The sequence below is a fragment of the Cnephaeus nilssonii genome (assembly GCF_951640355.1).
Source record: "Cnephaeus nilssonii genome assembly, chromosome: 8".
NCBI classification, from domain to species: domain Eukaryota; kingdom Metazoa; phylum Chordata; class Mammalia; order Chiroptera; family Vespertilionidae; genus Cnephaeus; species Cnephaeus nilssonii.
Window position 1 is genome coordinate 81,444,460 of NC_137079.1, and position 16,153 is coordinate 81,460,612.

At 39.7% G+C, this 16,153-nt stretch overlaps 1 protein-coding gene across 4 annotated transcripts in view; it reads right to left on the minus strand.

Moving 5' to 3' along the window:
* Positions 1-16,153, minus strand: part of ELF1 (E74 like ETS transcription factor 1) — a 119,200-nt gene that overhangs the window by 43,488 nt on the left and 59,559 nt on the right. For 3 of the 4 annotated variants that reach the window (XM_079779204.1, XM_079779201.1, XM_079779202.1), the window contains exon 2: positions 11,885-12,211. In XM_079779204.1, coding sequence (XP_079635330.1) covers positions 11,885-11,956 — 72 coding nt within the window. In that variant the 5' untranslated portion in view covers positions 11,957-12,211. Of the gene's footprint in view, positions 1-11,884; positions 12,212-12,803; positions 12,850-16,153 lie in introns of those variants that run through there. The other variant, XM_079779203.1, reaches the window with a different exon arrangement.

Sequence of the window (16,153 nt, forward strand, 5' to 3'; positions counted from 1 at the left end):
ACAGAAATGAGTCATTAAAAAAAGATAATCTAACAACTCCATGTCAAACTATGTCAAAACAAAAACATGTTATAATGTTAAAGGAGAATACTCCCTCACAGAATGAATCTGCAAAAATTTTTAAATCCTGAGTGACAAGTTTATTGGCTTACTGTAGAACCAAGGCAGTCATTTTCAAATATCGGAAAAAAGAATTAGAAAAGAAAAGCCAAATGATTTTGTCTAATTTTATAATGAAGTTATAAAATTTACCTTCCTTATCTCACATATCCAAAACAATCGAGTAATATAAAGTACATAACAGTACACAAAACACTTCTTATATTTTTTAATTTAACTCATCATTACTATAGTAACTGCCACATTTATTTTTTTAAAACTTTTAATATATATATTTTTTTATTGATTTCAGAGGAAGGGAGAGGGAAAGATAGAAACATCAATGATGAGAATCATTGATCAGATGCCTCTTGCACACTCCCTACTGGGGATCAAGCCCCACAACCTGGGCATGTGCCCTGAATGGGTCTCAAACATTGACTCACTGATTCATAGGTGGACATTCAACCACTGAGCAACAGTGGCCGGGCAGCTCCCACATTTATTGACTACTTCCTTTGTACTAGGCTCTTGCTAATGCTTTACAAAAATATGTAAAGCTCATAAACTTGGGAGATAATTCTTTTATTTTTGGTGGAGGAGATCGAAGTTCAATGAAATTTAAAATCTTGTCTGAATTCACAAAGCTAGTAAGTGGTGCCTCGTTCCCAACTTGACATTCCTCATGCCACATCACAGACTCTTAAATCAACAAGAAATATCAACTTTCAGAATTCAATATGTCAAAGAACAAATAAATAACTTGAAAAAAAAATCCCAGGTTAATCTTGAATACCAAATTATTTTTTAACGCGCTTATGAGTTAGGGCAGGAAAGGGGGGGAGGAGTTACCAGTTACTTGAGCTTCCTAGTAGCTGCTTTCTTAAACATAAATGGAATTTTTCCCAAATGTTCTTGTTTAGTTTTATTGCCCATATCAGGAGAAAAAGTGTAATGGGAAAAGTGCACAAGTCATACAAAACCACAAAATATAATAAATCTTAAAACTGTCACCTAAAATATCACCTTTAGGAAAGGAAAATTCTCTTCCCTAACTCCAATCCCCACAAAGTGCAGGCAACTTCCCTGGGCCTGTCTCATACCTTCAGTGCTCAGTGTCACATTAGGTGGGAACAGAGGAAACATATTAAGCTTACAAATGCATTACCAATCACTACATTATAATCTTTCTTTAAAAAAAAAACAAACATAGAATTGCCATAATATTAAAAATCATGGCTACTGTGTTAAAAAAAATCCTGCCTATATGCTAACTTATTTAATATTAGACATATTACATTTATGAACATTATTGAGGACATCACTTGTTAAATTCACTCTAACAAAACACTAGCAATTCGTTTTCTTTTTACTTCACTAAATCAATGGACATTATTTCTCAACATTCTCTGAATAGTGTTGAAGGTGACCCTGGCTTAAAAAAATGTCAATAACACAGTGATATTGTTTATATAATGATTTATACTTTAGGTGTTATGTGTTAAGTGAAATTGAAAGGAGGCAAAATTTTTAAGATCACATAACTAAACTGAGATGCATCAAAGACATACTAATTTCCTGTTTTCCCAGCAAGGCTACTCTAGGTGATTGAGAGAGAACAGAGTTTGAATTAACCAACACAGTCCTCATTAAAAGAATAGCATTTGAGGGAAGATATACAGAATGAATAAATACAAATATTGATTCCCTTCTCTGAGCCTCACTTTCCTCTTCTATAAAGTGAATTTCAAGTACCTACTTCATCAGACTGTTGTTAGAATTAAAAAGGAAAATCCCTGTAAAGCACATGGCACAATGTACAGGACAAAATCCTCAGTAAACACTAGTTACTAAAATTCATCACTGAATGTTTCTGGAGCCTGTCTAGTCCATGTCCCATCTCTATACAATGATCTCATCCATATTCTTTTTAAGACATTGTCCCAGGGCCTCTGTGTGATGGCTAGGGGACATTAAAGGAAGATGCTGCTAAGAAAATAATAAAAAGTTCCAACTATTCCCCTCACCAGCTAGCTCCTCCTTCATAATAATCATCAGCTTCCTTGCTGCCAATAGCCAGCAGGGAGATAAGCCAGGCCAAACACTAGGCCATAGGTAGGATTGTCCTTTCACATAACCTGAAGAGGGCCACAGGCCTTATGCAAAGTCAGACTTTTCCCAAAGATAAATCAGGCTTGTGTTGGGGGCTCTATGGCATAACTCACATGATGAAGGCTTTTCCAGATATACAGAAAAGAAACAAGTGACCTCTGTATGTTAGTTTTATAGGTGGCCAAACTTTTAAAGGATTTGATAAACCTGATTTGCTAAGATGAAAAAAGAGGGCAACAGGCACAAGTAGAGTAGCCTTGGTGGTCCATAGAACCTGGAAGTATATATAAATAACAGAGAATCCACTGTGTCCATGTATAGGTTAGTAGCATCATTTCAACTACTTGTTCTCCACACCTGGTGCTGAACAAGTTACACATAGAATGTTATCAACTCATTCCTTCTACTCTAATTTTGAAATACACATAATCCCTGACCTAACAGAATTTTACCATTCCAGCTGAAAAACGACAAGTTGATGTGATCTATATTCTTATCTATATTTTCTCAGTCTACAGAATACAATCTCATTCTCAAGATGCAACCATGTGAAAAACTCCCTCTGCAATTTGAAGAGTTTTCCAATAAATAAAAAACTCTACATGGAGGTTAGTTTCTCTCTGATTTGTAGTTATTAATCCTCACCTGAGGATATTTTCCCATTGATCTTTAGAGAGAGGAAGAGAGAGGAAAAGACAGAAACATTGGATGTGAGAGAAACACACCGATTGGTTGCCTTCTGCATGCACCCTGAACAGGGCCCTGGCTAGGAGAGGAGCCTGCAACCAAGGTATGTGCCCTTGACCACAACAGAACGCAGGACCCTTTGATCCGCAGGCTCACATTCTATCCACTGAGCCAAACCAGGTAGGGCTCTCTGGTTTAAACACACACATACACAAACCCAATTTCAATCCACAACAGAGTAGATAGAAAATAAATGCACCCATGTGACTACCAACCAGATTTGATAAATGTGATCACTGTCATTTAATGGTTTTTACTTATTTGTAATTTCAGTAACAATTTTTAAAAATTATTTTGAGGTGGATTTCACTAAACATGTACTCCATGAATATTTATTTATGGTCTTAGAACTATAATGATATGGTCACATGCCCATGCAATAAGTGAAAATGTGGAGAAATATCACCCAGAAAAATATATAATGTAGTCAAGAGACTTGTAGAACAGAACATCACTTCTCATCATTCAAACGTCTTCTGATATGATAGGGGCCATAACTGAGCACATATATATCCCATGTCATTTTACCAAAAGGAAGAAGAAAAATCTTTAAGAGGACTCAACTAAAAAATGTATTATAAATGACTAGAGGCCTGGTGCATAAAAATTGTGCACTGGGGGGTGGGGTGGAGGGGTGTCCCTCAGCCCAGCCTACACCCTCTCACAATCCGGGACCCTAACTGCTTCTGCCTGCCAGCCTGATCACCCCCTAACCACTCCCCTGCCGGACTTATTGCCCCAACTGCCCTCACCTGCCGGCCCAATCATCCCCAACTGCCCTCCCCTGCCGGCCATCTTGTGGTGACCATCTTGTGCTAGGGTGTGATGGTCAATTTGCATATTACCTCTTTATTATATAGGATGTTAAATGTTTTGAGAGATATTAAGGGGGAGAAGGCACTCCCTTTCTTCAAGTAGTTGAGCACTTATCTAAGGAAATTAGTTATATATCCTATCTAATAAAGAGGGAATAAGCTAATTGACCCTCACGCCGTTGCAAAGATGGCGGTGCCCACAGCCAATAAGGAGGGAATATGCTAATTGACTGCCCTGCCCTCAAAGATGGTGGCACCCAGAACCATTAAGGAGGGAATATGCTAATTGACTGCCCCTCCCTCAAAGATGGCAGTGCCCAGTCCCCTCAGCCCGCCGGGGAGGCAGGCGTGTGGCAAGGTCAGGGCCGCCTCGCACGCCTGCCTCCGGAGTCCCCCAGTTCCCTCAGCCCCCCAGCCGCCCAGGGCCGGCCCGAGGCACAGGCAAGCTTCAGATGGCGGCTGCCTGGCCGCCCAGGGCCGCCCGAGGCTCAAGTAACCAAGGCCAGCCGAGGCTTGCGCTGCTGGCAGTGGCAGCAGCAGAGGTGTGATGGGGCGTCGCCTTCCCCGGATCTCCGGGTCGCCTCCCACCCCTAGGGGCTCCCCGACTGTGAGTGGGGGCAGGCCGGGCTGAGGTACCCCCTATTCAGTGCATGAATTTTCATGCACTGGGCCTCTTGTAACTATATATATAAATAAATTTAACATGGAAAATGTGTGACATTGATAATAAGTAATACATGAACAAAAGGATAAGGTTAATTCCTAAAAGGATGATTTTAGAATAAAGTCCTGGGACAAATAGATTTTGTCCTAAGATCTTGAAAGATGGATTAGAACTTAAAAAGGTAACAGGTATGAATGTGGAAGATCAAACAATAGGGAAACAGTAAAGTATTTGGGAAAATTATACTGAGGCTGGCAAAGTTAATGTAGTACGAAGAAGAAAAGAGCAGCGCTGGCAGGTTGCTCAGCTGGTTGGAGTGGCATCCTGTACACCAACAGATTGTGGTCAGGCACATACCTAGGTTTCAGGTTCGAAACCCAGTTGGGGTACCTATGAGAGGCAACCAATCAATGTTTCTCTCTCACAATGATGTCTCTCTCTCTCTCTCTCTCTCCTTCCCACCCTCCCTGTCTTTCTAAAATCAATAAACATATCCTCAGGTGAGGATTTAAAAAGAAAGAGTGACAGTCACACTATGAAAAGCTTCTAAGAATAAGTTAAGGTGTCTAGATTGATTAATATAGTCAAGAGAAATCCATCTAAAGTTTTGGTACATGCTACTGTTCTACAACACTTCTTCATTTGCTATATAAACTGAATGTTCCTTCAAGTTCAAATTTAACTTCCCTAAGTTGCAAAGCAGTCAAAGGCTCCATTCTTTGTATCCACAGCACTCGGGGCTTACCTGTGTCACAATGAGTTCTAATTCTCAAACAGTGCATGAGAATTACTGTGAAGCTTCTTAAACAAAAAAACAAAACACACACACACACACACACACACACACACACACACACACACAAAACAACAAGGCACTGTTTACCTTTTAGCCCCTCTGCAGTCTGAGCAAGCCAATTTAAGAAGGAATGTCATAAGACCACCTTCTTATATTGTGATGAAATTCTATAAAAATATTTGTTTTTACTTTCCCAAGCATGTCATCAAGCTTCTCACAAGTGAGCTAAGTCTAAGCATAAATAACTGATTTGCTAAAATATACTTTTAGAACCAAAAAACATGATATATCAAAATTATAAATGATATATCAAATGATATATCAAAATTATAAAAAGCATTAAACAATAACTGACTTTCATTTAATTAAATTCTGGAATATTTGAGCATATAGTCTTAAGAAGGAATGACTCCCGCCCCCTGTGCCTCTCAACGGCCAGATCCGCGGCCGCTGAGGGGGCCTGCCGCGGACACCCAGCTGCGCCTCTCAACGGCAGGGTAGTCAGGTGTCCGCGGCAGCCCCCCTCAGCGGCCGTTGAGAGGCGCAGGGGGCAGGAGTCCCACCCCCTGCACCTCTCAACAGCAGGGTAGCCCCCCTCAGCAGCCGCGGACCATCAAAAGTGGGGGAGCTGGGTGCCTGTCTGCTCCAGCACCAGGCCTTTCAGAAGCCTCCGCCGAGCCGGAGGCTTCTGAAAGGTCTGGTGCACCAGCGGACAGGCACCCAGCTCCACCGTGAAAAGCGAAAGCGTGTAGGGGCCCCTACACGTGCATGATTCAATCATGCACTGGGCCTCTAGTAGGACTATAAAAAAGAATAAATTATTTTAAAAGACAGAAATAATTTTAAACTTTGAATCATTAAAATCCCAACAGAGTTTTTATGTAACTTCAAAAGCTAATTCTAAAATTTATTCAAAACTCTACCCCCTAATTTTTTTGGTGGGTGATTTCTTATCAGATGTCAAATCTATAAAGTGATACTTATGAAAGCATGAAGTAGTGGCACAATAAAAAAGTTAAATGAAGTAGAATATACCAGCAAGTTCAAAACTGAAGTCTCTACATATGGTAATCTATATAATAAAAGCCTAATATACAAATTGTCCCTTCGACTAGGAGTTCAACTGGGGGGGTGGGGCCAGCCGGCGGCTCCTCTCCCTGCCTGGCCCCGCCCCAGACTGCCCCTCCCCACCCCAATCGGGAGCAGGGCTGGCCAGCCAACCACCCACATCTTTTCCCCCTGGCTGGCCCAGCCCCAATTGGCCCCGATCAGGGCTGGCTGGCCAGACTCCACCCATGCACGAATTCATGCACTAGGCCTCTAGTTTAGTATATAACAAAGGTGGCAGCCTAAGTGTGAAAATCACAAAACCTTCAATAAATGGTGAAGGGCCAATATATCCATTTGTGGGAGAGTCCTCAGATCCCTATATCTGTTCTGTATATATAAAAGCCTAATATACAAAGTGTCCCCTCGGGAGTTCGACCAGGAGACCGTTTGTTTGATTGCTCGCTATGACGTGTGCTAACGACCAGGGGGCGGCGTGGAATAAAGGAAGGCCCCAGCCAGCAGCCGGGGAAGGGAAGCGCCAGCCGGCAGCTGGCAGCCAGGGAAGGGAGGCCCCAGCCGGCCCTGATCGCCAACCAGGCCTAGGGACCCTACCCATGCATGAATTTCATGCACCGGGCCTCTAGTATTCTATAGAAGTAGATTTCATCTGAACTGAGAAATAAAACACGTAAGATATACTAGAAGAAAATATTAAGAGACTATCTAATAATTTTAAGGGTGAGGAAAGCTTAATACACATCAAAAATGGTAAATTTTATGCCATAAATATTTAAAATTTCTATAGGGAAAAAGATATGTTAAAAGATGGTAGGGACAAAATATCAGTCTCATGTCACAAAAAGAGTTAATCATTGCCTGTACAATAAATTAGTTAGAAGACAATGATACTGATATAATAGCCATAATATATAAAAAATTACCGGGCAAAAGGATATTAGTAAGTAATTTGAAAGAAATTTAAATGAAAAGTACTTATAATTAACAATTCAACAACCTCACTGCTAGTAGTCAAGGAAATGCAAATTAAAATAGTAAACTGTAATTATCACCAAAAAAGACTGACCAAAAAGAAAATTTCTGATAGCGATGGTTTAGGAAATATACTATTGGTGGTAGTAGAAATTGATACAGCCTTTTGAGAGAATGATTTGATAATATGTTTATGTTTTTAGTAAACTTAGTAAATCTACTTTTAGAAATCCTATAGAAATAATCATACAAGTGTTGCAATAACTTTATACTATTACTAGAGGCCCAGTGCATGAAATTGGTGCACGGTGCGATCCCTAGGCCTGGCCGGCAATCGGAGCGCAAGTGTCTGGCGTGGAAGGGCAGGTCCCTGGGAAGCTGCTGGGCCCCCAGGCCCCCACGCGCCCCCCTCCACCTGCATCACGGCATCACAGCACCCGAGTCCCCACGTGGAGATGTGGTGAACATGGCCAGAAGCTGCGGGATGGGGCGCAGCGTGGGCCACTGGGCTGCCCAGTAGTGCCGCACAGAATCCAGGCAGGCAGTGCACTCTCTCCCGGCCAGCCTCACAGACCAGCTCCTTCACAAACCCACGGGGAGCCCGACTGGCCCCTGTGGTCCCAATGGCTGCAGCCTGGCCCACCTGGAAGAGGCCACGCGGGTGTGGGGCGGGCTCCTTGTGGGTGCCCAACACCTGAGCACAGGGGCTTCCTTGGCATGCGAGCCCTGGTGTACTGGGGGAGGGAAGAAGGATGAGTGAGAGCAAGCTTGGCAGACACCCTGCATTCCCACCGCACCTCCATCCCCATCACCCCTGCCCCAGGTAGCCAGCAAGAGGTCACAGCCCCCACCTGGGCACCATGGGAAGTTGGTCGCTGCCACCCACCCCCAGTTCCCCGTCCCAGCCTGGGGCCTGGCCCCAATCAGGCAATCAGGGCCTGCCGACCACTGGTTGCCGTCTGTGGGGCAATCGGTTGGAGCTGGGTCCCCCACCCAGCTCCTTCAGTGCCTGGGAGCCGGGCGGCGGACCCCCCCATCCACACCCCCGCCACCGCTGGTCACCGTCTGCGGGGTGATCGGGCTCCTGCTCGCACCTGCCTTGGCCTGGCACCACCCATTCACCTGCTCCAACATCCCGCTGCGGTCCCACTATCATCAGGGCCCATCGGGGCTGGCAGCGCCTTCCACTGCCGCCCACTGCCAGTGCCGCATTGCTGACACCCTCCATGTTCCGCGCTGCCCCCTGGTGGTCAGCACACGTCATAGCGAGCGGTTGAACTCCCAGTCGAGGGGACAAGTTGCATATTAGGCTTTTATTATATAGGAAGGATATAATTATACATACATACATAAAGTTGCAATAAAAAATGATAGTACTGGGTAAATATTAGCTATGTGCCAAACATGGTTCTAAGAGTTTTACATACATCAATTCGCTTCATGCTCATAACAACCCTATAATATTAGGTCTGTTATTATCATCTTCATTTTGTAGATAAGGAAACCAACGACCAGAGAGGTTAAGGAACTTACTTAAGGTCACAGAGGTGGCACAAGGATTCAGACCTAGGTGTTCTGACTGCAAAATCTGAGATTTGAACAGCAGCCAAACTAGGATGTTTATTTTAATATTAAAGGCCTGGTGCACAAAATTCGGGCACTGGAGGGGGTCCCCTCAGCCCAGCCTACACCCTCTCCAATCTGGGACACCTCGGGGGATGTCCGACGGCCGGATGTCCCCGGGATCGGGCCTAAACCGGCTGTCGGACATCCCTCTCACAATCCGGGACTGCTGGCTCCTAACTGCTCACCTGCCTACCTGATCACCCCTAACTGCGCCCCCCCTGCCAGCCTGATCACCCCTAATCACCTCTGCCTGCTGGCCTGATCGCCCCTAACTGCCCCCCCTGCTGACCTGGTCGCCCCACGCAGCCTGCTGTTCTCAGTCGTTACTGTTACTGTGAAGACATCCCGAACAATTTGCATATTCCCCTATCATTAGTATAGATTGTTTACAATAGCAAAATACAGTACTGTTAATAGCCAATTGTACATGATCAGAGACTGGTAAAAAAATGATCCATCTGTCATGTGAAAAATAAATGGTATATTAAGTACAAACAGACAAGTCACAAAAATGGCTTCACATACTTTCATTTGTATCTTAAAAACAACTTCTGGGTGTAGGTTTGTATATACACATAGTATTCTTTCGTTTAGGCCTTTGTCTAGAAAAATTAAACATCAAATAGTCAATACTAATATCTTTGAATCAAATTAAGGAATGAGGAGGAAGTGAGACTTGCACTATTTTACCTAGTTTCATATTAGGTGACTTTGTTTTATAATTGGCATTGTATTATTTATTTAATTAAAAACAAATTTAACAAGTGAACAAACAAGCTAGTAGAAGCACCAGTTAGATAAGATGCTAATAAAACTGACACTGCTGGATTTACCCCATGTGAATCAGTTAAGTTTATTGTGCCATAGATTGAAGAACTCTAAATCTGGCCAATTGTTCCAAACATTGTACACTGATTACAATACAGTAAGATTGCATATATCATTGCAAGAGTGTTCAACATCCTTAGTGAAAGTCAAACCGCTAGGGTACAAATGCAGCTCCACTATTTACTAGCTGTATGGCTTTAGGCAAGAATCTGAATCTCTCTCCATGTCTCAATTCCTCATTATAATAAACAGATAATAACATTTGCCGTTTATGGTTAAAATATTTGTCAAGTCCTTGTAATAATACCTGCACAAAACTAATATATATTCCTTTTGTTAGGTAAAAATAAATAACTTTAGACATGTGCATTCAGATGTTAAGCTAAAAGCACCATCTCCCGACCCAAAGACATTAGTAACCTCTCCAAGATAAACTAAAGTGCACCATACATAATAAGAGGAAATAGTATTTTACAAAACTTTTTTAAGGCTATGTAGCTACATATATGAATACTGTACCATAATATAAAATATATGTCTCATAGTCAAAAGTGTGTCAAAGCTACTGCACTGGAGCACACCAGTGAGTGGCTAAAGCTTTATCATCTGCAACCACATCCCGAGAACAAACCTCACCACATCAAGCCTGGGATCTTTCATCTAAAAGGCTGCACAGTAAACACTATTTTCAAACCTTAACATACACAAAAATGTCCTGCTTTAAAGCAAAGTCAAAACACTTTCTCTTCCTAAAATATCTTTTCTATTATCTCTAGATTAAATCCAGATAACTATTAATGTTTTAAAAAATATTTTTATTGATTTCAGAGAGAAAGGGAGAGGGAGAGATAGAAACATCAATGATGAGAGAGAATCATTGATTGGCTGTCTCCTGCATGCCCCCTACTGGGGATTGAGCCCACAACCTGGGCATGTGCCCTTGACCAGAATCGAACCTGGGACCCTTTAGTGTGCAGGTCGACGCGCTATCCACTGAGCCAAACTGGCTAGGGCAACTATTAATATATTTTTAATTGGGACCAATCAATCCTCTCCTTCAAACTTTTTGCCTCCCTACCCAAAGTTCATTTTGATTTTAAGGCACCTTAATCCAAATTCCGATCTTTTGTAGGTTTATTTATAATTTTTAAAATTCTGTCATTTCAATAAACAATACAATCAGCTAAGAAAGTATAATGCCCTGCCAAAAGTAAGAATTTATTTTATTACCTGTAGTAACTCTACTTCTAGAATAAAAACATGATATATTATAATTGATCTATTAAAGTTAGGTACTTGAAATTAGGTTTATTTCAGTATATAAATCAACTTTATTAGGCATATTTTAAACCTATCAGTCCTCAACATATTTTCCCCAGTACACTGAGTCTCTCTTACACCATTTCTCCCACATCATGGCCATATAACCTGTTTAAAATGAAGTAAATTATAAAGTCCCAAGAACCCCTAGCCTACCCCCACCCAAAAAAGGAAGGCTAGAATTAACTTAGATCCTTTTCTTAATATCTCCTGGATCCTTCTTACATTCTAGAAACAGTAATTTGTACATCTTGTATAAATTCAATAAGAACCAATTTAGAAATTCTTCAGTTCAATCCCTTCACTCAAAAGATGATGAAATCTAGATCTAGAGAAGTAAAGTAACTTCCTCAGAGACACATGCTTTGGATTGAAATGACATATGATTATAGGACTGCTAACATCTTTTCATCAGCTTGAAAAAGTAGCCTAGGGTTATAAATATTAATTAACATATACATTAAAATTACATAACTGCAAGCAACTATTACAATACATCATGTACTATTAAATATTTTACACGTTTTGTTAATATGTCTTCTAGAACTTTTCAAATAATTACTTAAGGTATTTAAATCTCATTTTACAAAAAAAAACAAGCTTAACTCCAAAAGTAATACTTCCTTGTTACCACATCACAGTTAAGGTTAAGAGTCTTTAACGAATTAACTAGTACTTAAAATATAAGATCACAATTACTTCCATATTTTTAATATCTAGATTTCTACATTAATAAAGTTTCTCATACTCTCATTTAAAGTAAGTAATTTCTGATACAAATGAAGAAATCACAACAATAAATTTATTAAAAATCCAAATTTTTTCTGGGTCTCATACCTGTTGTTCATCCTCCATGACGTTACTAGCAAACTCAAATACTAGGTCGTTCTGTTGGACAACAGCAGCCATAATAAAGCATTCCCCTTAGATGCACATGAGAAAAATTCCAAACAGGTTCAAGTATCAGGCAGCAGAATCCAGTGACAATTTGGGTAAAAAAAAAAAACCAACTAAGTCTGTGAAGTTACTGTATACACAGGTTTTCTTTAGGAAAGGAGCTTCAAATTTTCTTGGTTTCTTTAGGAAAAGTGTTTCAAATTTTCTGATATGCTATTCAAACTGAGGCAATTTTTCTGAAATTTTTCTTCTCCAGAACTTCTTAGCCTGAAAAACAAAAGTTTAAGTTAGTTACAAAATCATACCCACTTAGAATATAACAATTGATACCAAGGACAGTGTCTCCAAAGTATTTTTGTTAATATTTTTAAACAAAATCAACATGACTAATGAACACACTTTTTTTTTAAGTTAGGTAAATAATTTCTTTGAAGATTTCATTCCTGCTAAGATAAAATCACCTCCCATTACTGAAAATAAAGCCATTCTCTCCACCCCCCAGTTAAACTACTGTTAAAGTACCAAATATTTAAACATATATATATATATCCACCTAGCAACAGCTAGGTTTATAATTACAATAAAGGGCATATAAACAATTTTCTTCTTTCCACTAACCCAGCAAATCACATACATTGGAAATGCTACTCCATGAGTAATTTTATAATGTGTTATTTTTGCCTTAATAGAAACATTCAGACAGTATCTCTATTAGATCTAATATATAAGGATTTAAAAATTTGTCTAATAACATTTAAAGTTTAGTAAGTACTATTTTAAGAGCTTTTAAAAAATAAGCAGAAATTAAAGCCTGCTCTCTGTCCTTTAAAAAGGTTTCTGATAAGTAGAAATGCTTTACCATGCTTAAGCCTGTCTTCAGTGGCTTCTTTTTTAATGCACTGAAATGTATCCTTATCTCTAGCACAGGCTTGCAAGCAACAGGAAGGAAACAGCACTTGACCACGTCATGGCAAATTAGAACATGCAAAGAACTGCACTTTACAATAGTAGAAAAAACAGAAGCACAACTTAAGAGTGAAAACAATTTCACAGTGGAGGGAGAAATGCTTAAAAAGTACTGTCCAAAGGTGTTTGCCTGTTTTTAAAAAAATTATCACTACTAACAAAAGTAAAAGGAAAATTTTAATTTAAAAGTTTATTTTAATTTTATTAAATATTGTATCATATGCTTATAGCCATAAATGAAAATGAAAAGACAAAGATATAAAAATATATCACATTAAATAACATCTAATTCTTTGAAACAGCATTTACAATTTAATTTTAAAGAGACAAGTTCAGGAATGAAACTGAGTTGCTGAATGAGTTTCCCTGAAAACTTAAATCCAGCTAGCATGTGCTAGCCAAATCATATATTCAGTTTCCTAATTTCAGTAAAGCCAATTCCCTATATATTCTGGACTCTAGAGGTCATCATAGATGACTGTGCTGTCCCTAACTAGGTATTAAAATAAAATAAGGGTTAATAATTTAATTCAGGTGATATTTCTACTGACTTAAACTGAATTCTAACTCAGCAGTTTTCCACATTCACCCATCCCACCCCTTTTAATAATGAATTAACTCCAACATTAGGTATTCTTAGCACATTCAGGTAGTTTTTGAATAATGCACCATATCTAAAAGAGAAAAAAAAAGTGCTTTGACCTAAATTGATCATAGACAGACATACACACATAACACTAGCATATGATCTTAGACAAACGTTATTTATAATCTTTTCCTTTAAATTACCACCCAACCCAATTCCTCTATACTAGGCTTGCCCCTCCCAATGGTCCTCCACAGAAACTACAGTATTTCTTGCCTCCCTTCTCAACTTCTGATATTCCCATTCCAGGAACACCTCTCCCATTTCTCAGCACCCATTCAAATCTTTTCCATTCTTCTCAACTGAAATACCATTTCTTTCACAAAGCTTCCTAACCTCTGTGTCTTGACTGATATGGACCCTCAAAAATACAGCACTTACTGCCCATGCCACAAAGTTAACATTAACTGTACATTGTCTTACATTTGAAAATTATGTCCCCCTAATTAAACTGAATAAATGTTCCAGTGCCTACTATTTGCAAAGCAATGTGCCAGGTATCAAGATTATTAAAGAAAAACTTCTCTTGATTCTTTGGGTAAGTAAGCATTGTCTAAAATTTTTTCTGTACCTACCAAATTGTGTGCCCATAGTAATAACAGTATTATATTAATGACAGATACTGTTTTAAAAATCAATCATTAGATATTTAAGCTATTTCTCTATATATTCATTATAAACAATGACTGCAGTACTTTTAATAATAAAGAAACCATTATCCTAATGAAAAAGTTTCTCTGTAAAAGGTTAAATTCCAAAATCTATTCCAAAATCCATTTGTTCACAAATACAAAGTGACACTGTACCAATGACCAATATGAACAAATCTATGTAAAGTTAAGTTTCACTTTCTTTTCCACTGCAATACATATTTTTTCTTACTAGCACTTCCATACTGCTACTATGCTTTAATGTTTTTAAAAATCTCTAAAATAAGGATAAGCACTCAACATACACCTTACAGTACACACTAACAACGGACAGCAATAAACTAAAATTGAAATGGACTGCCCATTTTCATTAAGCCATGTTAGGATAGAGACACCTTTACTCTGGTCAGTAGCTTTTGTTCATCTATAATAATAAAAGCGTAACATGCTAATTAGACCGAACAGGTGAACAACCTTTCGGATGTCATTCTGGACATCCTTCCGGATGAAGTCGTGGCGACGGAGGCCGAGGCAGAGGCAGTTAGGGGCGATCAGGCAGGCAGGCGAGCAGTTAGGGGCATCAGGCAGGCATGCAAAGTGGTTAGGGGCGATCAGGCAGGCAGGCGAGCAGTTAGGGGCATCAGGCAGGCATGCAAAGTGGTTAGGGGCGATCAGGCAAGCAGGCGAGTGGTTAGGGGCGATCAGGCAGGCAGGCCAGTGGTTAGGAGCCAGCGGTCCCAGATTGCGAGAGGGATGTTCGACTGCCAGTTTAGGCCCGACCCCGCAAGGATCCCTGTAAGATCGGGCCTAGCCCGGCAGTCAGACATCCCGAGGGTTCCAGGATTGCGAGAGGGTGCAGGCCAGGCTGAGGGACACCTCTCCGCCTATGCACGAATTTCATGCACCAGGCCTCTAGTTTAAATATGAAAGTTCATAAACTGAAAATGTGTCAGTAAAGAAAAGCTCTTCAACTATTTTATTGGATTAGGCCTTTGATCCCCTTTTTTCACTCCCCTTTTTGCTCTTCCTCTTCTCTGAATAGTTATTTAACCTACTCCAAAGGTATCACCAGAGGTATCACCTATACATATTACAGGTACTTAAATAACAAAGCCCTTAAATAACAAAGGCCCTGTGGATTAAAATGTTTTTGGTAATAGATAAGAGTGAAAATCTAGATCAATAATTCAAGTTTTCATGAGTAAACTGAGTCTCTGTGTCCAAAGTCCCAGTTTGAAAGCACAACAGAACTACAACTAGAATCCTCATCCCCTAAATCAGGACTCTGTCAATGACTACAATATAAAGCCTTGCCTCTAAATCTACCCAAATCTTTTATGCTTAGTAGTTTAGAACACAGATTTCTAAGTAAATACAGATATAAAATGGAGAAAATACAAAATTCCATCTCAAGTTCAGCTCCTGATCTCAAAATCCACTCACTGAGTGGTGTATTAAATAAATCCACCTCAGTGTCCCCTCAAAGTAATGTGTCTAAAACATATCCAAACTGAACTTATCATTTCATTCCTCAAAACTGCTCTTTTGTGAATATACATGTATATTCAAAATGAGGAGAAATAAAGGCCTCTGCTTTACTCTACAAATTATAAGGTCTTCAGTACATTTAAAATTTGTTTTAATTTACTAACCACTAGCTATATACAGTATATCTGTGAACACTCTGCTGTGTTAATAATTTTCAAACACATTTCATTTTCAAAGGGTCACTTAGTCTTCAAAAAGTAAGAAAAAATCTAAGTGAAAATTGTTCATTCAACACAGAGACATAAACAGTTAACTTATTTGCACAGTTTTGCGAGGTCATCTAGTTGGGCATCTACCAAGTAATAAAAACTTCCCTGTCTCTTTGACTTTTAACTAGGTCAGGACCATATTCTTATTCTCCAAGGAGATATGCCAGAGGAATGTCTCAGCAATAAGGTT